This window comes from Ambystoma mexicanum, chromosome 7q, assembly GCF_040938575.1.
Source record: "Ambystoma mexicanum isolate Mex_15411 chromosome 7q, UKY_AmexF1_1, whole genome shotgun sequence".
Taxonomy (NCBI): domain Eukaryota; kingdom Metazoa; phylum Chordata; class Amphibia; order Caudata; family Ambystomatidae; genus Ambystoma; species Ambystoma mexicanum.
Window position 1 is genome coordinate 14,238,952 of NC_090941.1, and position 25,421 is coordinate 14,264,372.

At 43.1% G+C, this 25,421-nt stretch overlaps 1 protein-coding gene across 8 annotated transcripts in view; it reads left to right on the forward strand.

The window, feature by feature from the left end:
• DMD (dystrophin) overlaps window positions 1-25,421 on the forward strand; it is a 7,616,828-nt gene that overhangs the window by 2,228,090 nt on the left and 5,363,317 nt on the right. For all 8 annotated transcript variants that reach the window (XM_069639082.1, XM_069639084.1, XM_069639079.1 and 5 more), the window contains one exon: window positions 14,389-14,512. In XM_069639082.1, the coding sequence (XP_069495183.1) occupies window positions 14,389-14,512 (124 nt within the window). The remainder of the gene's footprint in view (window positions 1-14,388; window positions 14,513-25,421) is intronic.

Consider the following 25,421-nt stretch of genomic DNA (forward strand, 5'->3'; position numbering starts at 1 on the left):
AGAGTTATCCACAATGTGTTAGTATGCAGCTGACAATGAGAGCAACATCCTACACAAAGAGCCAGCTTTATTTATCTCATTGTATGCAGAAATGAAAAACGTTATTTCAGATCTCCACAGAGAGTATTCCAGGATATATTTGTCATTCTATTGTACACTGTAGTATGTGTTTAGTGAACTGGTGAATTGCCGACAAGCTTCATGTGGTTCTGTAATGTGGGTACGTACACCAAAAAGCATACAATACAATACAGCACAACTCCAAATTGCTGATTCTTGAAAGCACCCAAATGGGATTGGGGATTCTTTGTTGTGATTGGCGGATGCAGAGGATAGTCATCCTGGCTCTCCACATAATATGATTGCTATTTTAGGGACAATGACAGGTTCTCTGACTTCTTGGTGTTTCATTGGCCAATGAGTTTCTGGGCTCAGGATTACTCACCCAATCGCGTGGCCGATCAGAGTCTCTCTCACCTCTGCAGTCAGGAGAGCGGACACAGATGCCTGGTCTTTGCTCGCCTTGGGGATCTAGCATATTAGCAGTCTGGCTGACTCCCATATGATATGGCTGATACAGGAGGGGTGTCTCATGCATGCTTGACATGTTACTTGCTTTACCCTAATGCAAGTAGCATGATTGCCTGCCTAGTTACAGTTGTATTGTTTGAAATGCAGCACAGCAATGCCTCACCTATGAATATTAAGTACACAATATCCCTGCCATTGGTGTTTTGGGATGCACTAAGTGCTAACTACAAACACACGCACAGACCACTTGATTGTACATTTATATACATTTAATGGAGTTACTTGTTGCACGATATTTTTTGAGCAAATCACTCACCGTGCAGCAAAGCATGTAAACGAGTTCGCTTCTGAACTGCAGTCTTTGGCCAAATGCTCATTGCTCCCATATATCAGCATTTTATCTTTGACCTTGAAACCAGCAGATATATTGGGTTCTATGTGATAATATCACCTGGGAAAAAAGTCACGAGGTACGTGACTTGTTTTCCTGCTTCCCTAAAAGCCTTCAACCTACATATTCTAGGGCAGGTATAATTTACTATTATATACTCTAGTCCGAGAATATTTGGGGAACGTGCTTGAATTGCTTGCGAGTGGGTATTTGGGTAAATGTCCCCCTTAGCAATAATTTCCCAGTGGACTTTAGCACCAAATAACATATATTGGACCATCAACCTGTGTAAGGCGGCATTTAAATGGTTGCCATTTTGAAACATATTATGTTTATTTTTTACTTTTTCTAAACCCACCACTTGCACTAAATGCTAATAGTATTCTAAACAACAAATTGTGAATTAAGCACAGTTTACACAGTTTGATACCTCCTGACCATAAACCATTGTTGAGCCTTGCAGGATATTAGAATGAAAGTATGGCTATGCATAACCCACTGCAAGTCCGTGACAGAAAACTAAACACAGTTGTTACTGCAAACGGTAACACAGGATATAACTCATGACAATCGGAAAAGATGTTCGCTGTAGAAACGTAACCATTGCCATGGGTTTTATTTATTATTTATACCCCTAGCTGAAGAAGGCAAGAGACACGACAGTACAGTTAAAAAGGGCAAATCCCATGAAACCCATAGGAATATAGCTTCAACAGGATCATAGCTGCAGATCCACCAGCACATTGATTTAGGGAAGGTTAGTGCAAGGTTGACCGAGTCTAAGTAATCTTTCAATGTCTTTTCAAGCGTACCCTTAATAGTCTTTCTCAAACATATCAATATTAACGTACCCCCTTTTTGAACCCCCCCTCTTGTTGTAAAGTGCTCGTTTGCCTTATAGCTAGGCTCGCCTTACATACAACCAAGTGCATGCATACATACATTATGTTGAATCGTGTTGTTCTTGTACTGTGTGTGTGGGTGTACAGCATCTTTAGTACACAGCCACCATAGTAGCTCGCTTCTGTAAAACCAGAGGCAACGTGTATGAAAAGTCAAGAGAAACATCCCCAAGGGTCATTATTGTAAAGGGTGATTGATGAAATACCTTCTAGCTTGTTCAAATAATATACACAGGCATAATGCATGGACACGGAGGTTAAAAGCAAGGACATCAACAATGTATCATTCAATGGAAATCGAAGCCTTGATACAGGACCGCTGGGAATTTAAAAGCACGCATGTTTAGTGGTCTGGTTGGTTGTTTGCTTTGCAGGGGAACAGGCTTACGTTCTTTCGGAAGTATTTTGCAGTGGCATAATGCATTTGGTTACAAAGGAAAGCACTGTTGAAACCTCGATAAAGTTCAGTAATCAAATAAATATATCGTTGATGGAATTTTAATGCAGGGTAATCCGTGCATTTTCATATTATTGCTTTTTGTCCTTTACAGAGCTATTTGTTCTTCTGCATATGACCAAAACGGTTAAACAGCCCTGCTGTCTCAGAAGTAGGTAGAGCGACAAGGGCGCATGTGAGATATATAACTGAACATATTTAAAGAAAACGTATCCAGGTACTTAGGTTCTAAGCAGGACTCATGAACTACATGCTGTTCGTTTTGAAATAATATATAGTCACACCTGTTGCATGGTATAATATCACTCCCAATAATGGACCTTGCTACTAGATTGGTGGATGTGTGGAAGCAATTGTTGTATTCCAATCTTTTTATTGAGGTTTCGGAATGATACAATCATATCAATTTGACTCAATTGTGCTCTTAGCAATGAGGTCACAACAAATCTTATAATACAACTCAACATATTAACTTCAAACTAAAAACTGATCCCGCCACCCACCCTAGTTTCTGCCTCCACACCTCCCTTTCCTATGCCCCATAATCCACCAACCATCCCATCTCCCGCTCTCTGTTGTCTGTCAAATCGCATGCCAAATAGTGTTTCACGCTGCCTCTTAAAACAGGTTCAGCAGCCCCAATACTCTGATTCTCAGGGGGCATCTACAATCCCTATAAGTAATCTTAATACATTGCAAAAGGCCTTCCCGCTTTGTAAAGAACCACCCCATTGCGTTGTGCAACCTGTGTGTCATTTTCTCACAGATGAGAAGCTGCCACCTGCTCTTTAGACAGTCGTCCATAGAGGGAATATTTGTGCATTTCCATCGTGCTGCACTTATATTTCTGGCCACCAATTACATCAATCTTAGACGCCATAGCAAGTGCCACTGTGAGCTCGCTATCCGACCTTGCTGTGGTGCCCACCAACCCAGTAGCCAGATTTCCAGGGAACAGTCAATTGGCAGCCCTGTGATCAGCTTCAATGTAACCACTACCTCTCTCCATTAAGGTTGTAGCTTGGAACAACTCCACTATATGTGAAGATATGTGCCTGCTGCCCTGCATCTCCACCAACATGGGCCAGATTCGACTGATCTTATGTGGGATTCCCTTTCAGGGCAGAAGTACCACCTCGCTAGCATCTCTGTGGGCTGATAGTAGCTTTCGAGACCCCGTTCCCTATCTCTGCCCACTGTTTCCACTCTAGTTCCTTGCCTAAATCCCTATGCCAACCTTTGTATAGGATGATAGACTCGCCAGTGCCTGCATATTGCAATAGTCATACAGCTGTGAGATCAGGCCCGTTGAACCCCCAGGGGTAGAAAGTTGCTTCTCAAATGCAGTTAGTGGTCTTGTGCCCCCCTTATTGTCCTTATGGAGGACTGAGTGTGGGAGTTGCAGGTATGTAAAGCTCTCTCCATCACTTATTCCGAAAGTGTAATTGCAGATTGCAAATTATGTGATATTGCTGTCTTCATGGATATGCAAAATGTATTCACATCCACCCACCTGCTATGCCTGGTAGGCCTTTTTACTGTACGCTGGGGTAAAGTTAACATTGTGATGAATGGGAGTGGCTGGCCCCAGTATAATCGCCACAGCATCCCAGCATTTAAATGTGGTGACTTTAGAAAGCAGCTCATACAGTCATATGGGACGGTCCTGGCATGGGATCCACAACACATATGTAAGGGACCTGCCTGCTCCACAACTTGTTACCAGATTTATTTTAAGTTTGGGTCGACCCAGTCAGGAAATATTCACAGTTGTTCAGCTTGGTAGTATTTTCCAAGCTACGGAAGAGCCAATCCGATTCTGTCCCTAGACCTTTATAACGTTGCGGCTGATATTCTAGCCTGACCATTCCTAGAGACAAATTTGCTAATCTCTCTCTGGAATTTATCTAGCACCTTTTTGGGAAAGAAATAGGGACAGTGTTTTGGTAGAACTGTCATGTTTATCGCCACCACTCTCTCCAGTAATAACTCCAGTGCGCTCCGATTCAGCAGGTTGGCCTTTATTGCACCCAAGACTTCAGGATAATTTGCATCATATAAATCCTGTGCCCTAGCTATAATCCGTATACCCAAGTTATGAATGATCCTCGTCGCCCTCCTAAAGGGAGAGATGCCCAACACCCCTTGCACTATGTCCCTCCCAATGGAGATGTTCAACCCTTCACATTTATCAAGATTTATTTTTAACCCTGAGACTTCTCTGTACTCTTCTAAAAGGTCAAAAAGGTCAAGCGTGGGAGGGAGTGAGGACTTCGATTCCGACACAGCAAGAAGACTAACATTTACATATATCTTATGCAACTTGTGCACCGTTTGAGCAGTTAATGCCCTAGAAAGTCCACTGAGTGCTGTAACACAGATACAGGTACATGAGAGTGTTAGTTCCAATCCCTTATTCTGTGCAAGTTATATAGAAATGTGTTTATTTATGTATTCATGAATTATTTACATGGGAATCCTCACCCAGACCCGGACACAGAATCAATTGACAGATTGATAGCTCTTTCTAAATTCTGTGGATGGTGCTGCATGGCTGTTCTTAGTTGAAGGATCGATTTGTCTGGTTAATTCTAATAACAAACAAGACTCCTCAGTGGTCAGCGTTCATCTTTTTAGAGGGACAAGTGGCATTCAGCCACACGAGATTCTGAAGCCAGAAAACTTGTAGCCTTCTTTGCCTCCACTCTTTTTTTCCTCACTCACATCCTGCACCTTGTCAAGAATGTTTATTTTCAACTCCACCTCCTCAGAGGTATCCTTCGTTTCTTAACTTTTCCCCAAAAGCCCAATGTCTCTAAGGCTCTGGTACTCTCTAGGCTGGACTACTGCAACAGCCTCTTCCTTAATCTATCCTCTTCCTCTCTCCGCCCCCTCCAGCTTATCCAGAATAGGGCTGCAAGACTTATCCTTGGCCTCCAGCCCAGGGACCATATCTCTCCAGCCTTAAAATCTATCCACCGGGTTGCTGCAAGGATCAAATTCAAATCCTTCAGGATCATCCATACGGCTGTCTGGGGCCGAGGACCACTTTACCTACAAAGGCTTTCACCAAATACTCTCCCTCCAAATCTTTACATTCCTCCGGCTCCAACTCTCTGCGTGTCAGTGCTTTTCTAAGCAACAAGCTGATGGACAATATCTTTCCTCCACTGCCTCCCTCCTATGGAACAGCCTCCCCCTTCCACTTGGTCTTGAGCTGCATCTCCTCAAATTCTGGAAACTCCTCAAGACATTGCTCTTCACCTCCTCCTTCCACCTGCAGTTATTGCATTGGCATCTGATTACTCTTTATCACATGATCTCCACCAGGCACTTAACTGTTGTTCACAACTGACTCCCTGGCACTTCCCTCTGCTGAACTCGTAGCACTTACCGGTTCCCTTATTCCTTCTCACTCTCTACATTTGCACGTTCTGAATGCTCACAAGGCCTAGGTCGGACCGCCTCTTTCTTTCTCATCATTTTCAATCTATTTGCCTTTGTTCCCATGCTCTCTGCCGGTTTCCCCTTTGGGTTCATTGAAACACAATTTCTTGATGTATAAGCACCTAACAAATGCACAATAAATACATAAATAAAGTCCAATTCCGTATTCTGTACAAAATATCTACAATGTGCTGATATGAATATGTGTGATTGCTACCCTAAATATGTTCTGATCACATTTTTTTTAAATATCCTTTTGTCTCTGCCCCTTGCAATGAACATTGTAGGGCTTCAATAAAGTGTTTCATCATATAATTATTACTTTGAGGATAGTTACAGACAGCTATCCAAAACTCAATTTTGGCAGCTTAGCTGACATTATCACTTTGTAGGGCATTTTCAACATTCCCCTAATGCATTGGGCAGGTGTGGTCCAAGTCCTACAGCAAAGCAGATCTCTGGCAGGACAGTTAAACATTACATTGGTTAAGAAATTCACCCACCACGTTAGGATAGTCGGGAGATAATATTCAGTTTCATATAATGCATATGAATAAAAGATGATGGTCTTTCTTTTAGGTTTTTGAAATGCTACTACTCAGTTTGTAAAAAATGTGTGTCAGAGCAGCTGTTCCTTATGCTCCCATAAGAATCTGGGGGATTCTCCATCCATAACAAAAATACTAGAGGCATGCACTTGTTTGGGTGATTTGGGTATTAGAGTAGTTCAAGTTCAAGGGCAAACATGTGCATGTCCTTACTTGGTCGTGGGGAGGGTGAGGAAGGGACATTTTCACATGCTTTGAAGAGCCATCTCTTGAATACTCAAAATATGAGTTTAGCCATAGAAACTCTGACACGAAAAAAGTGTTTTGGTATAGCTACTTAATCAGTGCATCATGACAAATAACTGTACCAACTGGTACAGCGACCTTTTCTAACAGTGCCAATTGGCAATTTCATTTAGCAATGTCTCTAGTATAATAATCGTACCTGTAGTACCCATTGAGCATGCCCTCCTGCAACAAAAAAAGAAAAAAAAGAAAAGTTACAACATGTTTTAGCATTCTTTGTTGTTGCCATTCGTGGGTTACCTTTATGAATTATAAGGGGGTTTGGGTGATTTTGGTGTGCAGGGATTTACGTTGCCGAAAGAAATCAATTCCCAACAATATTCCTTTACCACTGACAGCATTTTCTTCAGTCAAAAGAATGATGGGAAATTGACTTTGACCCTAAGTCTGTATGGTTTTACAGATAAAAAAGCCTGTATTAACATAACTGCATTCCCAGATGTATAGCAGATATATTGAGGTAACAATGCATAAGAGCAAGAAAAGGTTGTGGGGGTAGAGGGGGGAAGGTTTCTCTAGCAGACATAAAAATGTATATTAGTCGGAAATTGAGGCATTATACTGAGAGCAGTAATTAGTGGCATGTGCACTGCTAGTGGCTGCGTATTCCATTGCAGACGATTTTGGTTATTCAGAGTCCTATAACACATGCATGATAAGCCCTTACCGCCACACAGAATGTTGTATCGCAATCTTCCCCATATTTGACTAGGTTCCCAGCAAAACCTACAGTGATGCAGGAGAAAAAGATCCGAAACACTTCTTGCCAATTTGATATTGTTATAGTTGTCAATAAGAATGTCTGCTGATGAACAGTGGGGGATTCAGAAACTGTCACCCTATGAAAAGTCACAGCCCTTCATTACATTCTACCATTCCTGCAAGTGGTTCATGATATTTATCATCATCGTTGCAATGTTATTTCGCAGATGTACAAAACATTCCATAAAAAAGTACAAAAAAATTGGATAAAGTGCATGTCAGTAATGACCCCCATAATAGTCTAACTTGGTAATCTGGCAAGCACTCATTGTTTTCTATGTCATTCCCATTGTCAGCCACGACTCATACAGTTGTTCGGACTGCTATTGTCTGTATAACATCCAGTGACATTTTATTTGGAAAAAGCTAAACAGTTTGATAAAAAATCCAAATATATAGCAAAATATGTAACACCCGTATGTCCGCACAAGAACAATTGAAGCAACGGTCCTGCAGACAGTGGCTTCCATATAGTAAGACACATTCAGAAGACATTTTATTGTTCAGGGCTTTAAAGAATCAGTAGGCTTTTATGTTTGAAATAAGTATAATTAACATGCTAGGCCGTGTAGGCATCATTATACTTGTGCTACATTAGTTAATATGTACCAAGCCCCATATCTGCCTTGCGTAAGAATGGGACAGTGTAATTCCAGTCTTACCCTGACAGCACCAAGATCTACAATATGCTTTATGGGACTGTGGATGAACTCTCCAAATCATTCCGAATCACATGACGTTGTGAATTCAACGATGCTTGCTATAGCTGAAAGGAACACCTTGTGTGTTTATACTTTTTGCCCAAAATTTGAAACTGAATTATATGTTGATCAATCCTTCATAGCTGGTTGGCCAAACACTGTCTGTGGAGAAAAAAGTAAAGAAACTGGTGATTTTGGTTTGGAGGTTTTATTGAAAGTCAAGATACCAGTAGTACCAAACCATATGAGAAGTATTTTCCCTCTTCTATTAGCTCACCTTAGGGTAGAGGTAGTAGGTGCACCAAGTAACTTGAGTGCAGGCTATTACAGTGCCTAATGTATGCTGATCTACTTATTGAGGTCTTTAATGAACTAATAACGGTTCACTAATTGGCTGTCAACCTAATACACACATGCCACAAAATTGACCATGTCTCTGAGGTCTTATAGCGACAGCATTGCTTTCTTGTGGCTGAATGTGCCTACTTTCAAATACAATGCCTCAATTTTTAATGTCAGCAATATTGAGCCCCAACATACCTCTGATCCAAATTCTGTGAAAACTCCCAGGCATTTATACTAAAGAGCACGTTTAAATGGTTACTGGCCCCAACCATCTTTGAACTTGCTTGCAATGGGGCGGGCATTTTGTCACTGAGTTTTCAGTATAGAGCAAACGTATCCCTCACTTCCATCTCAAGGTTGTTGTCTTTAATGAGGTGGACTGTCCTGGTCAAGGCAGCATTCACCCCCACAGTTCCCTGGAGATGATTAACGGAAAGAGCTCTCCTATGCCTTGGATTCCTTCTGTCTTTACTTCACTGTTGGAGGACTTTAGCTTTGGAACGGCCTGCCCTCCCAATAGAGCTCCAATAAAGTATTCCTGTCTTCTTAAAAGTCCAAAGATGAATCATGGAAGCAGTGGAAGCCCCCTTCTTTATAAAAGTGAATTGCCACTGGGGGTTGGACACAAGCAAACCTGCTGTAAAGGGTCCAATCTCTGTTGCTATAACAATGGATCTTTGCCTTCTTGTATCTTTCCCAGAGTGTCCTGTTTTGCAAGACATGGAGGGACATGAATGGAAAGAGCCACAACGGAAAAGCAATAAGGTGGACCCTTCCTTGTGGAAACACCTGTGCCTTGAGAGGAGGAGTTACTCTGCCTTGGGAATCAAAGGAATACAGCATTTAGCCTATTGTCTCACTTGTTGAAGTGGAGATAGTCAGGCTGCTTTGAATATACACTTCCCTCACATAGCTGGAGTGGGCTCAAAGAGTGGACCCTTTTATGATATCAAATTGGTGTGGCTTTTTTTTAATTGTGTGCGCTTATCAGTCATCAAAGCATATCCATGTGTTTCTTATTCTTACAGTTTACACTGCTACCAGATTGAAAAAGTCATACGTATTAGGTTTTGGTTCAGAAGTGTAGAGGTTGAAATGTCACCCTTGGCTGCTAAGGCATTGGGTCACAGTAGCTGTCAGGAACGAACATGTAGGTTACACAAAGAGTTGAGACTGATTACCCCTCTTTACGCTACTATGCCACTAGAACAAAGGTTGACGCATTTAACGCATGAGGACACATTGAATCATATTCCCCATGATGAGGATGGTGCAAAACACTTTAGACATATGTAAGAAACGTGATTTATTTAATTGAAATTATATCAAAAGGAATTGTTTTTGAAAGAGATATTACAAAGACGCAATTTGACATCATCATATTATTAGACTTTGATACTAATAAAAAAGCTCAAAACAAGGATGAGCCATCACAGCATTTTGAAAAACACAGGGAATAATTTAGACAAGTACTACATAAAAATCACACAAAGTTCTTAACAGAAAGAATTACACAACTATAGAGAGAAAATAAAATAAAACGAAAGAACCCTTGGTTTATTTGCTGTAGGTGTCTTGGATGGTCGACATGTTTCGGCCTACTTAGATATTTTAGACACTATCCCTAGTGCCGTATAGTTTATTAAAGGCCATCTTCAGGACAAAAGATTTCTTCACAAACAATTGTTGCTTCTTTTTACCCCTGGAGGTTGTTCGTAAGAAATTAATCTAAAATAACATATAAATAAAAATCAGAGAAAGTCAAGAATTATATTGACTCAAGTGTCTGATAATTCAGTGCCATCTCTAGGCTATGCCCATCTCTACTCTCTTTCTATATTTTAAAAAACTTTACATATACACAGACAACTGACTCAGTAAGAACATTTGTTGTTTTATCTAAGTTGACATAATACTAGTAGCGTAAGACACAAGAATCTGTATCAACTGCAGTTTCAAAAAAAGTTATTTAGGTGCTGGTGCATCTATTCACACAGAAAAAGCATAGGAAAAGTATGAAGAGTTAATCTGTGCATAGTCCAATCAAAGATAACACATGACATAATCACTGTAGTTTCTACTAACAATGCTTACTGTTACTACAGTTACACATTACCAACCACATTCATAACTGTGTGGAAAAGTTGAATGTACACTAAGCCAAAGTGATCACGGTGCGTTGGTCAGAACAGAGTCACCTTTGACAAGTTGGCAGGAATTCCTGTTAGGACCGTCTATTCGGTCATTGTAGGTTTGTTCTTGTGCTAGTATTTTTCTAGACACCTAGAAAGGGCCATTAGTGCCATTAGTTGTAATAACAACACATTTGTATTTCTTTATAACTGTTAAATGGGGGCATGCTGTCTTGGAATCTACTTACTTTTCTATTTCTAGTCCAAGCGCCATCAGGAATTGCTGTTATAAGGATAGGAAAAGGTTCCACGTTTTGCTAAATACCCCACAGCCAACGCTATAAAGGAAAAGAGGGGTTGGTGTCACTTCTTTTTAGGCAACGAGAACTGTGTTTTTTCAAAATGTTGCACAGGTCTAAATCCAGTTTATCCATCATTAGTCAGGGAAGGTAGTGGCTGTTACCTAAGTGCCTGCAATGTTATCATCAACTTACTTTTCTGATCCCAACAAGTCGCTGAACGCTGTTACGCGATTTAAGAAACAGTTTCCGCGTATTCATCCATATACCACGCAGATGGTGCTGTGAAAACACAAGAGAAGGGGTTGCAAGAGGGAATCATTTCGGGTGGCACTTGTATTTTGGAAAACAACCTGCAGTTTTGCAATTGCTGTCAGAAAAACTCATCAAGGCGACTTAGAAGTGCACTTGGAACGGGGGTTCCCCCAGACAAAGAGAGGATAGGTAGTCTTTAAAGGCAAGCAATAGGGTTTCTTTTTCTTAATTTTGTTGCGGCACGGAGTCAACAAGCTCTTTCAACTAGACAAGAGAAAAACCTGAGGATTAGACATGCCCAGATCCGTAAAAGTGGGCACGAGAGTGGATACAAAGAGAGGGATGCAGCTATACTCGCAATTCTGCTTGTCAACACGTATCTAAATAACGCGGAATGTTAACCTAAGCGCGGAACAGTACAGAAACGGCTTACCTGAGAGAGGATGACGCTAGCGGTAGCGGGTCTTGTTAATGAGAATCTAACATTTTGAAGTATACATCTACTAGTGTAGCCTAACAGGCTCGATGTCGAGCAATCTAAAATATTGTACTATGTGCAAAAAGGGCTTAATAGTGCCAGCACAAAAATATAAGAATATATTTGTATATCCCTCTGCACTCTAATTAATTGAATGACAAAACGTTTGAATGACAGAATTGTAAACCCGGGTGTGAATGCAGAAAGAAGCATGTCAGTCAAAAGAGAAACTGTCTATGAATGCTGATGAAAGTTGTTACAAGAAGGAAAACTGCCAATGCGGACATATATCGTTGCATTACACCAGGTATCAGAAGTACACCATAGATGGAATATAAATGTTGACCAGTACATTTGTTTTTATGCGCTGAACAACCTGCTAGGTGGGAGTAGAATACTCAGACCTTAGTAAGAACAAAGCTATAACTTACAAAAGGTGTCTTACATACAGCGTCTTAGGTAGCCAAAGACCCATAGGACAGAGGCTCTAGATCAATGTACTCATGGTGCCAATTGAGAAAAAAGTATAACCTTAAAGAGGGTGTTCCACTCTACTGAAAGGTTAAGGCCCCGTTTCACGGTTTTTAAGGTGTAAATCCACTGTTGTTCACAGTGGGCCAGTTGTCTCTCTCTATTGGCCCCCCTGGGTGTTTTCGGGATTCTTTGGATCAGGAACCAGAACAGTTCGGAATATTTATGGTTTTTCAGCTCGTGCTGGGCTACCAGTGGTTTCTTTTCTATTTTGTTTTTTAAACACGAGAGGTGTTCGCAGATACGTTGTTTTACGGGTCTCTGTGTTTTGCCGATGTATAGCAAATTACATGGACATTTTATTCCATATACAACCCAGTCTGTTGAGCAGTTTGAGAGTTTGCGCAGTTGCCACTTTTTCCATTAAGGTCAATGGAAGTTATATTCTTTGTCAGTGAACAAACTGAACATCGTCCACATTTAAAGTGCCCAACACAGTGGGCAGTCCCCATAGAGTGGTTTGCTGGTCCATCTTTGGCAGAACTGGATAGGTGTGTATCAACATGTCCTTATAATTCTTTTGTCTCTTGAAAGCAAAATGTGGGGTAACTGGATTGAAATCTTTAGTTTTTAGAATATGCCAGTGTTTTTTTAATAATGCCTCTTAATCCGTTACTAATGGGGCTATAGGTATTGACACAGGTGATCTTATCCTCCTTGATGTTTTTTTTGGCATTTAAGCACCTGTTCCTGTTGACAAGTTGTGCCCGTTTATAGGCTCGGTGAATGGTTTTATTCGGATAGCCTCCTGCTTTTAGCCTCAATTTAAGGTCTTTTCCTTCAAGAACATAGTCGCTCATGGATGAATGATTGCGTCTGATGCGAAGGAGCTGGCCCACCGGCAGGTTATCACGCAGACTCAATGGGTGGAAACTGGTGTTTTTGTCAGTGGTTTTCTAATATAATGTAGTAGTGAGAACACGAACATGTGACAACTGCACCTAAGCTGTGCCACTGAAGAGCAGGTGCTTCAGTTGTCAAGAGACTGGTGCACAAAGGGCACATGTGTTCCCCTTTACCTTTGGCATGGAGCTTTATGAAGGGGGTCTGATTACCAGACTGGCCTTCCAGAAACAGAATTGCCCACCTCATTGTTGGAATACATTATATATTTTTTTATTAACTGACAATACAATTTGAAGGAAGGAACTTGTACTAACAATGTGTTGAAGGGGATTAGGATTGGGCCCAGACAGGATTTTCTAATTAAGTCCTAAGAGGACCAGAGCTGGGGACCCTTTTTACCTGAATCAAAAAGGGGTTCAGGTGAATCAGATGACATGGATGCCCAGTAGCCTCACATTTTCAACCAACGGGCGTCACCAGCGGCAAAGGGGCCTTTGCTCACTGTGGATCAAAAAGTAGTTAAACATGACGGGAAAAATGGCATGAAAGATTTGTCAAGAGTGGGGACATACTGGATATCAAATTATTTGATTCAAAAGGCTGTGGGGGAGGAGGAGCGATGGAAACAAGGGGTGTGTGGACTGTGAGAGTATTAGAGGAGCAGACAACCAAGGTGACTACACTGAAGGCCAGTCCATCACTGGGGCAGAGGCACCAGCACTAGTTGAGATCTGAAAGCCTTGCTTGCAGAGTCATGAATGCATATCTTGCTAAAAAAATAAAAATAAAAAAAGCTGTACTAGTTGAGAACTTATTTCTATTTTCTTTTCATGTGTCAATGTTTTATAATGTGAGAGCATGCGAGTGGTTCGCTTCAGGGCATTCCAAAGTCCGTAAACTTTCTGTCATTTGAACTTGACTTGGCTGATTGGCATTTAGGACTGGACTTTAGGATATGGATGGGCATGTACTGCGTGGGTCACATTGAGCAGGTGGGATGGTTGGATGTCATGCTGATTTGAAAGGAGAGGCCAAATGGGTTTGCCATGTCTGGGGTCTGCAATCTTTGTCTCACCAGATATTTTGACTACAACCCCAATCAGCCTTAGCTAGCGTAGCTAATGGTGAGAGCTCCTGATTGTGATTATGATAATAACCCGAAACATTTGGAGAGCCACAGGTTGTAGATCCCTGCCCTATATGGTACATGACCATTGCACACATTCGTTCAACAACTGAGTGCAGACGGAAGAACATGAATTTATAGGGTGCCAAAGTGTACTCGTTTTTTTCTGGGTAACACTTGTTTTTTTTTAGCACACCACTGAGAACTGACCATTTTTAAATATTGCTTTTCTGTCTCTGCCCTGCTTTTTTGTTTGTTTATCTGACTGAGCATGTATTGCATTTCATCCCAAAAGGCTGATGATCGAATATGTGTTTTCCACATCTCTTAGGTTGGACGCTGACACAACTGAACTCCACAGCTGGATGACACGCTCAGAGGCCGTCCTGCAGAGTCCTGTGTTTGCCACATTTCGAAAAGAAGGAAACCTCACTGACCTCACAGAAAAAGTCAATGTATGAAATCTTTATCACCTCAACTTTTAATATTCGATTCTAACGAATGTATTTTGTGCACCCAAATGGCAGTTTCTGGTCATTGCTGTTGGCAGGAAATCGTTTCCCTCTGTACACACATATTGATCTTGCCACTGGGAAGAAAAAAAAATAGAAAGTGTAGCAAGCTGTATTTCTCACTGGCTACTATGTTCATGTTTTTTTTTTCAATTTGATGGAAAGAATAAGACCACGTTGTATGTTTCAATACTGAATGTTCACTACCCAACATACATTAGGCACCTCCAACAGAACCAGCCACCTTTAGGCGTCATGCCTTTTATGATATATTTTTCACAGTACACCAGTGCAAATTTAACACGATAGGAACATGAAAAACAGACAAGAAAAGGATGCAATGGAAGTAGAAAGGGGACGAAAGGAAAGCATGCACATTTTATTTTTTTAAAAAAACTTGAATTAAACAAAATGTCAGCTTGTACATATACAAAACACTAAGCAAAGCAAATGAGTTGGAAACACATATGGGCAGATTTACACAACGTGGTTCCCATTGGTAAAGACATTTGTAAGTCAGACCCATAGAATCAAAAACAGAGCAACTTGTAGTGGGGTGAAATTAAAGTCTGAAACTGCAGGTAAGGGAAGTGAACTTCGTTACTAGGTTCCAGTGACAATGTATAAACATCAGGTAAGTCCAAGGGTAATTAAGTAGGAAGGTACACAGGAGACATCCACCGGCCTCCACTCTCACAGGTTGCTCCACTCCAACTGACATACATGGAACTTACAGGAGCACTCACACCACAACATTCCAGAGGCATACTTTCCAACTGGTATTATCTAAAGCATGGGTGCACAACATACGGCCCGCGGGCCAAGTGCGGCCCGTGATGCTGCTGGATGCGGCCCGGCAGGGTTGAAGACTTTCCTAATGGAAGGCGGCCCGCAAGCAGCAAAGGTCGCCCTCCATTAAGAAAGTCTTTGTTTTCCTTGCCGGGCCGTGAGTCACGCAGTGTGTGTGTGTGTATGCTGCCAGGGAAGCTGGGGCTCAGTGACCTAATCTGCCCTGGCAGGGGTGCAGAGTAGGGGGGGCTGCGGGGCCCTCCTCCCCCCCGCCCCCGGCAGAATGAAGTCGGGGCTGAGCAATCCCCACCCTCCCACGAACCGCACAGAAGAGGGGCAGTATGGATGGCCCTTTGTTCCATCCATACTGTCTCTCTCTGGCGGCCCGGGTAAAAGCCGGAGAAAAAAGATGTTTAAAAATGGATTGACGGATGCAAAGCAAGAGGCTCTTGTTTTGCATCTGTCCCTCCATTTCTAAAAATTGTTTTGGGTTGGGTATACTTCTACATCTGTGCACCGGGGTGCACAGATGTAGAGGTACACCCAACCCAAAACGATTTGGGCAGTGCCAGAAGCCTCGCCAGCGTTCCAGGACGTCTGGGTAAGTACATGGTGGGGGGGCTGTATGTTTGTATGTGTGTCTGTCTCGGCTCCGTCCTGTGTTTTTTGTTTTTGTATGTATGTTGAGATGCGGAGGTGGGGGTGTGTGTCGGGTGTGTTTGTATTTGTATGTCTGCATTGTATGTTGAGATGCGGAGGTGGGGGGTGTCGGGTGTCTATGGGTGTGTTTGTATTTGTATGTCTGCAGTGTATGTTGAGATGCGGGGGTGGGGTGTGTGTCGGGTCTGCTTGAATGTGTTTGTGTGTAAGTGCAGTGTATGTTGAGATGCGGGGGTGGGGCGTGTCGGGTCTGCCTGAATGTGTTTGTGTGCAAGTGCAGTGTATGTTGAGATGCGGGGGTGTGGTGTGTGTCGGGTCTGCCTGAATGTGTTTGTGTGCAAGTTCAGTGTATGTTGAGATGCGGGGGTGGGGTGTGTGTCAGGTCTGCTTGAATGTGTTTGTGTGCAAGTTCAGTGTATGTTGAGATGCGGGGTGGGGTGTGTGTCGGGTCTGCCTGAATGTGTTTGTGTGCAAGTGCAGTGTATGTTGAGATGCGGAGAGGGGGTGTGTGTCGGGTCTGCCTGAATGTGTTTGTGTGCAAGTGCAGTGTATGTTGAGATGCGGAGAAGGGGTGTGTGTCGGGTCTGCCTGAATGTGTTTGTGGGCAAGTGCAGTGTATGTTGAGATGTGGGGGGGTGGTGGGGTCGGGTCTGCCTGAATATGTTTGTGTGCAAGTGCAGTGTATGTTGAGATGCTGGGAGGGTGGGGGTGGGGGGGCTGGGAGGGTGGGGTCGGGTCTGCCTGAATGTTTGTTGTTGTTGTGTGCACGTTCAGTGTATGTTGAGATGTGGGGGGTCCGAGTCTGTATGCGTGCATGCTTGCGAGTTTGTGTGCTGAGTTGGGGGGGCTCGAGTTTGTATGGGTGCATGGTGTATGCTTGTGGGTTTGTGTGCTGAGTTGGGGGTGGGGGGTTCGGGTCTGTATGGGTGCATGGTGTATGCTTGTGGGTTTGTGTGCTGAGTTGGGGGTGGGGGTTCGGGTCTGTATGGGTGCATGGTGTATACTTGTTAGTTTGTATGCAGGGGTGGGGGGGTCGGGGTCTGTATGAGTATGGGACAGAGTGTTTGCATGAGGGGTGGGTGTCATGGGGCATAGTGTTTGGTTGAGTGGTGGGTGTCTTGGGGCATAGTGTTTGCATGAGGGGTCGGGGCCATGGGGCATAGTGTTTGGTTGAGGGGTGGGTGTCTTGGGGCATAGTGTTTGCATGAGGGGTCGGGGCCAAGGGGCATAGTGTTTGCTTGAGCGGTGGGTGTCTTGGGGCATAGTGTTTGCATGAGGGGTGGGTGCCTTGGGGCATAGTGTTTGCATGAGGGGTGGGTGTCTTGGGGCATTGTGTTTGCATGAGGGGTGGGTGTCTTGGGGCATTGTGTTTGCATGAGGGGTGGGTGTCATGAGGCATAGTGTTTGGTTGAGGGGTGGGTGTCTTGGGGCATAGTGTTTGCATGAGGGGTGGGTGTCATGGAGCATAGTGTTTGGTTGAGGGGTGGGTGTCTTGGGGCATAGTGTTTGCATGAGGGTGGGTGTCTTGGGGCATAGTGTTTGCATGAGGGGTGGGTGTCTTGGGGCATTGTTTTTGCATGAAGGGTCGGGCCATGGGGCATAGTGTTTGCTTGAAGGGTGGGTGTCTTGGGGCATAGTGTTTGCATGAGGGGTGGGTGTCTTGGGGCATAGTGTTTGCATGAGGGGTGGGGGCCATGGGGCATAGTGTTTGCTTGAGGGGTGGGGGCCATGGGGCATAGTGTTTGCTTGAGGGGTGGGTGTCTTGGGGCATAGTGTTTGCATGAGGGGTGGGTGTCTTGGGGCATAGTGTTTGCATGAGGGGTGGGTGTCTTGAGGCATAGTGTTTGCATGAGGGGTAGGTGTCTTGGGGAATAGTTTTTGCATGATGGGTGGGGGCCATGGGGCATAGTGTTTGCATGAGGGGTGGGTGTCATGGGGCATAGTGTTTGCTTGAGGGGTGGGTGTCTTGGGGCATAGTGTTTGCATGAGGGGTGGGTGTCTTGGGGCATAGTGTTTGCATGAGGGGTGGGTGTCTTGAGGCATAGTGTTTGCATGAGGGGTGGGTGTCTTGGGGCATAGTGTTTGCATGATGGGTGGGGGCCATGGGGCATAGTGTTTGCATGAGGGGTGGGTGTCATGGGGCATAGTGTTTGGTTGAGGGGTGGGAGCCATGGGGCATAGTGTTTGCTTGAGGGGTGGGTGTCTTGGGGCATAGTGTTTGCATGAGGGGTGGGGGCCATGGGGCATAGTGTTTGCATGAGGGGTGTGTGTCATGGGGCATAGTGTTTGGGGGTGGGAGCCATGGGGCATAGTGTTTGCTTGAGGGGTGGGGGCTATGGGGCATAGTGTTTAATAAAAATAGGGGGTTGAAAAAGCCTCCTGCCACACCATGCCCCACCGCGCCTACCGCCCCACCCACATTTACTTTTTGGCCCACTATAGCCATCATGTAAGGTACTTTCGGCCCTCTGTCAAAATCAGTTGTGCACCCCTGATCTAAAGCAAGCATTCATGCAGTGAACACAAGACACTACACATCTCCCTCCTCAACATCTCCCTCCTCAACAGAATCCAAGATAGAGGTACAGAAAGAAGCATAGGGGAAATACATGGGGTAATGCGACCAAAGCATAAAACAAACAACACTCTGGCCACCTCCACTGCAAACTCTAAACTCCAATCCAAATCCCACTCACTCCATTCCGAAGAACAAGGAGACACGGTCCCACCTACCTCACCCATTCAATGACATACAATGAAGCCAAGCAACCCTATGAAAACCTCAAAGACTGTTGCAGGCCTAACAACAGACACTCAAACAAATGAACCAGCCCTAACTCTCAACACACCACCGTGCACTTGGGTCTGTATCTGTAACCCTACAGTCCTCTTACCTGCACTTATCAGACACCCCTTGTCTGCACGTTAAACCCTGCACTTGTCACCCTGCTGGCCTCACTACCAATTGGTGGTTTTTTTATGCCTTGCTTAGCACTTTCCACTTCTCCCCTGCCCCTTGTACTTTCCCACTTCCCTCTCCCCTGCACTTGCACATTCTCAATGTCACTAGGCCTAGTAAGATCATTGGTCTGCCCTTCCTTGTTTCCCTCCCTTGCCTCGTAGCGCTCTGAAATACTTGTGCATGAGCGCGATACAAATAAAATATCATATCATGTCATGCCACACAATCCCAAAACAGCCCCCTCATTCATCCTGCTACAAACAACTAAGGTGCACTGAAACACAGCACACCATTGATCTTCTACAATTCGAATACAGAACAAATGATCAAGGTTCAAAAGGCACCTACTGCTGTGCACAAGCAGGTGAAGAGGACCACCCCCTAGGGTACCGGTGTCCAACTCCCCAAAGGCACGGGCAGGAAGCCCCCTCAGGTGCAGCTCCAACACCACAACATTTGTGCCACGGGTAGCAGAACACCCCTAAGAACTAGTACTGGATTTCAAACCCAATATTGGTGGCACAAGTGGCAGAACACCCCTAAAAACTAGTAACATATTACAAACCCCAATATTTGTGGCATGGGTGGCAGAACACCCCTAAACACATGTGCCGGGTTCCAAACCCCAATATTAGTGGCACGGGTGGCAGAACACCCCTAGAAACTAGTGATGGGTTCCAAGCCACAATATTTTGTAGGAAGGGTGGCAGAACACCCCTGAAAACTCTGCTGGCATCATAACAAGAGGGCTCCACTCACACCCAGATACATTGTTACCAATCTGAAACAGGATCAATGCATTAGACAACACAGTCATTCAAACCTAAACTGTAAATGTCCAAGCCCTAATCTTTAAGTCCACCTTTTGGCCCTGTGAAAAAAAGATACAGTGCTGTTAATTAAATACATGCTGAATACCCTGCAATTGAACTTAACAGAGGCCACTTCAAATATACTCACACCAGTCAACATCGCACCCTAGCCAAATACAATCAAACCCACTCCAAAAATCCCCTTCAAACTGTAAACACGCAACTCTACAAACTGTAAACTCTACAACAAGCATTACTTAAGAAAAATCACAGGCCTCACATCACGAATGCAAAACATTCAAACGTTGCGGTTGTAAATAAAAAGATCTCGGATGAACACCAAACACAACCAGGATAGAGTCCCACCAAGATAACTAAAACAAGTCCTTGATTTCCCCATTGGATGCTAAAGACCGACAGCATCTCCAGGTTCCATTTCCAGCGAGCACGCAGTTCGCTTTGTGCTGAATTGTAGCCCACCAATGCGAGCACCCCCAGTCACAGTACCTTATCTTTCAGTTGAAATTAGGATCAGTTCATGCAGGTCATCTTGTCCCACTGAGAATTCTCCTTTTTGTAGGTGTTGTTATCTACTTCGTGCCGACCTGCAAAGTCCTCTCCAATGCGATCCGTGTTAGATCCCGTCTTCCCTATTATAACTGTACTCTGCGCATTGGAGAAAAGAACCTCCGAATTATGTGGAAGTGTCGCAGACGTTACTTCCTCAACTGACATCATCACTTCAGTTGATGTCTTCAGAGGATGTAGAGCCCCCGAAGTGTAAAAGGATACCAGCCCTCCTGTTGCACTGCAACCTCACCACTCCACCTACTGGGCTCGGGTAAGCTGCACAAATGCCCAGGGAATATCTGTAGACAATTGAAACCGTACTCTGTTCTCTTCCGGATCTCAATCTCCTCTGCTCTCTCCCAAGGAAGTCACTTCTAACTTCTTTGTCTCCAATCCAATTTCCCATCAAGCCGGATCTTGTTGTTCTATACTCCTTAAATACTCCCACGCTGGAATGTTGTAAGGTGGCCCGATTTAGAAGTGCAGCTACAGTGGCCAAAAACGTCAAGGTCGTGCCACTGAAAAGTGCTGCTCTAGTGGCCATAAACTGTAAGAATGACAGTATTTCATAGATGTTTAATCATTAAGATCCATCTCTTACAGGACAATTACTTATAGTCTGTTTTCAAATTGCCACAGGACAGCCTAACAAAATCAAAGTGTACATGAAACATAATTTAAATTAAATATGGACATCAGTGTACCTGGGACATGGCCTCGGTTCATGCCACTGGTCCAGTGTCCCTTCCTGTACTTCTTGCTGGACATGACTATGCTGTGCAATTAATGAGCATAGGGCATGGCACGGGCACAGTGACCCTACCTCCTGACTTGTCATCCAATGTTGAGGTCGTTCTTTCCAGCATTTTCTGTGCTATGTTTTAACAACTTTTCCAATGGGACATGGGCTGGATAGTTGTTGGATAGATATGGAAATAAATGCACACAACCTAAAAAATAAATTCAATTCTGTCTCCATTTTCTGCATTTTTTCATGCTGTCTCAACTTTAGATATAAAGTGAAATGGGATTAGTCTATTTTGGCCAACCCCTGCAACTTTTCCCCCAGATAGACCTTCAGAGATCTTTCCAAAAATATTACATTTGGGCTCTATATGATTTTCGGACAATGTTATCCTGTTCTATGCAAAGTTGGAAGCCTCTCACATGTGTATGTTTCTATTTTCCACAGCCACTCAGTTTGTCAAAGCACTAATAAATGTTTATAGTTTTCACCCCAGTTCTCAGGAATGGACCCCAGATCCGCAGATAGTGCTGCAAATGTGTCCTTTTTAGTTTGTGCTATTAGGTGTCACTTGTGACTCCTCTCAACTGAAACTCTTGCATTAGAGTACAGATCGGGATAAATGGCATATGAGAAAAGATACACAGCTTGTAGGTGTAGATCATTTCCCCCTCTGTTGACTGCACATGGCCATAATAATCCCTATGGCCATTCCTACCCAGTTCCTGCATCTCCCCACCCAAAACACCTCCTCACTGGAACTCACTTTATTCAAGCCCTATCATCAAACTCTGCACTCAAAGTGCTTGCCAGTGTTTTTTTTCAAAGCAGTCTTCCAAGATTTAATAACTTTATTGGAGTTCTAAACCCACTATTGGTGTAATAAAAATGTATTAACCACGTCTACCTTCAGACACTCGATTTCTAAGCACCATGCCTGTCCTCCACTGAAGTCCTGTTAGAAACAAGCCTGGGCAAAGCCAATAGTTTTTTCTTGTGTATAATTATTAGGCATTTACCAGGTACTGCTGTTAGATGCCCAGGTACTCACACCATTTTTCACCTGCTAGCATCACTGGCCATTTACTGCCACTATGGCTGTGCCTGGCAAGTGTTTTTCCCATGCCTACACAAAAGCCCAAACTGTTTGCATTGTTTTATAATTAAGGGACATATTTTGCCACTATGGACTCATTATCCCTCTAGGATGAGGAGATGTCCAAATGTGCTGAAATAACTTCCCTGTCAAACATTTTGCAGCACAGGATGCACAAGTGTGACCTATTAAAATGTTCAGTCCTGCTTCGGCCAATCGTATCCTGAGTGCAGATTTGAATTTGCACCTGCTGACATAAGGGGGAGTGTATCCTTATGGATATGTCAACTCTTTAAAAAGAAAACATTTGCATTCCTTGTCACCATAGAAAACAAAGCAACTGTGTGAGCCCAAGCACAAGGTTTTCACACAGGTTTCATTTGCATCCACGCAGCATTTTTTGCACTACGTAAGAGGAATCTAAATGGCTAACACCAATTTGGAATGCACCTACAACTTTGACTTGACTTCCGGGTGGAACTTTATTGATTTGTACCGTACCGATAAGTGTGTACCTTTGTATAAATTAACCATAACTAGAGGGTCACACTTGCTGATTCAGGAATATATATTCACTGAAAAAACATGTTTAAAGGGACATTATGGTTAAGTTGCACTAATAACCTATGAAATTCACAGAAAAAAAATGAGTGCCAAGGACGAGCTATCTCGTCCTTGGGATTACCTCCCTGTGGCCAAGGACAATACCGAAATCATCAAAAAAGGCCTTGGCACTGTGGGGGAAACCCCATGGCAGTTAACGTTATATTTATGTTCCACTAATAAAAATCTATGAAATGTATTGAAAAAACATTGTTAAAGGGATCTTATGGTTGCAAGGTGAAATTGAAAAATCAATCCAACATGGCGTCCATTTCAAAGGTTTTGACTCTCCTCATATTTTTAATTGTCCAGTCAACGGGCACGCACAATGTCCGCGAATGTCAGCCGGCTCCTTCATTGCCCCATGCAAAGTTTTGTGCAAATCCGTCAAATGGTGCCAAAGTTAAAAGTCGCCCAAAAACTGTTCTTCCTATGGGTTGAGCAACTTAACCATAACTGCAGGGCCGCTACTGCAGGCCCTGTAATATATGGATATTCAAGGAAAAATATTTAGTTTAAGTTTAGTTAAGTTGCCTACATTTATCGGCACAAAACCCTTGAAATTCAGCGCAATGGAAAAAGTCAGGACTGCCTTACTTGCGCGCTCCCGCTGATGTCCTCCATAATGCTATGTCCACCGAAATGCCATTTGGTATGTCATTGTGAATCCATTCTCTTATAATATGTATGTGCTCATGGGAACACACCAAGTTAAGCCAGTCCTGGCTTTTCTGTTTTTGTTGTTAAAACATACATGAAGAGATAGAATGTCTGTCCAAAGGACTAATCACTCTTCAGAATGTAATTGCTTAGCCTATTTGGACATGGATCACGTTCATTGATTAATAGTTCCACTTCTTGGACATCAAATGGGAGTGACCAAATGCATTCTGCAACATCAACATGGGGGTTCTATAAGGGTAGCCCATAAAGGCTCTTAATGTGTCAGCTCCATGCCTCCTCATGCGCAGTGTTTGATTGCAGGCTCTCTTGTGGATTACATTGTGCATTCACTAACGACAAAAGTTATGAGAATTATTAGTTGTTACTATTTGGAGCATACGTTTGCCCTCTCTCTGTTTATGCTACAATATATGTGAGCTAAGCCAGTTTTTGCATGACTGCCTAGCTTGTCCAGCTCCAAAATGATATGCAATCTCATTAAAACAGATACGTCGGAGACCTTTTAAGATATTCCTTAAAGCATGTTTTTTAATAAAATGTCTGCATCGAAGAATTGTCTATATTTGCCTATATAATTCCTTCTACCATCAGTATTTTGGTCACAATTTTGCAAAAAAATAATAAAATTAGAAGGGAAGGACATGAAATACCTTTCCTCGATAGAAGTAGTATCCAGGGCTTCTTTCACACAATTAATCCAATTGGACATGTTTCCAATCTTTTGTTGCTACCCATGTCCCATAACATGTGCAGTGAGACCTGTCTGGTACTCCGCCCTGGGAATATTTGTCTCAATCTCGACTATTGCGTTTAAGATACTGTGATCTCTATTTTCTTTTCTTTTATTACACTAAAAGTTGAACAGCAGTCATAGAGTGATGAAGTTAAGACCACATAATCGAGGTAGAAGGATGAGCTGTTCCCCGATGAAGTGGGTATCTCATTCGATGTTGCCAATAACAAACTTAAAATTCCAGGACTTGAAAATATCTCTACTTATTTTTGCATTGATCAGAGAAATGTCTTTGCCCTGAGAATTTAAGCTGCACATGTGTAGCTCGATCAGGGAGAGACCATTTGAATTGAAGTCTCCTGCTAATTTTAGGTCCTTTCCAGACAGATCAGTCATTATAATCTCACACACATCAGAAACAGCCAAAAAGACATCTCGTTCAGCAATCGGGGGTTCCAGTATATGTTAAGCATATATAGGGGATAATGTCCTTTCATGTCTTTCAGCACTAGTTTTGCAGCTAACAAGCTGTATAGTGCAATCACAATTACTTCAGTTGACTCTAGTGCCGTGTTGCTTATCATAATTAGCAGACCCCCTGATTCTCTACCACTCTAACCCAGTTGAGTTAGTTGTTGGGCTATTGTACAGCCATCAATATGAACAGAAGTGTTAAGCCACATTTCTGGCAAAATTATAATAGTGTTCTCAACTAACAATTGTTTAGTGTTGTCACTGCACATGAAAGAATTATGACCTCCTACATTCCAAACTAGAATCTTTAATTTCTGTGACTCTGTTGATAGGCTAAAGACCAGTGTCTCTCTCCCACAACATTCTAAAGTTGTTGAGAGACTTCCTGGCACACCAACTCCAATCCTTGACATCATTCCTTTGCTTTGCAACTATAGGCTCAGCAATTTCAACAATTCAACTAGTATCAGGCTTATTTGAGCAAGTTATCTTTACAAATCCACCCTCCTGCACAGATTAACCAGCTCTCTTAGATGTTATTAAGTTATGTGTCATGTTTACAATGCAAGAGACTAGGTCACAGCCCATTTGTCTTAATTGGTCAACTTCTGCAATCATCATTTTGGTGACTATTTTAGAGGGAATAGAAAATTGAACCAAGTCAGTTTGTATGTCATCTACAAAAAAAACCTCTCTATAGCTTTGAAGTTGAGCAGACGGAGGC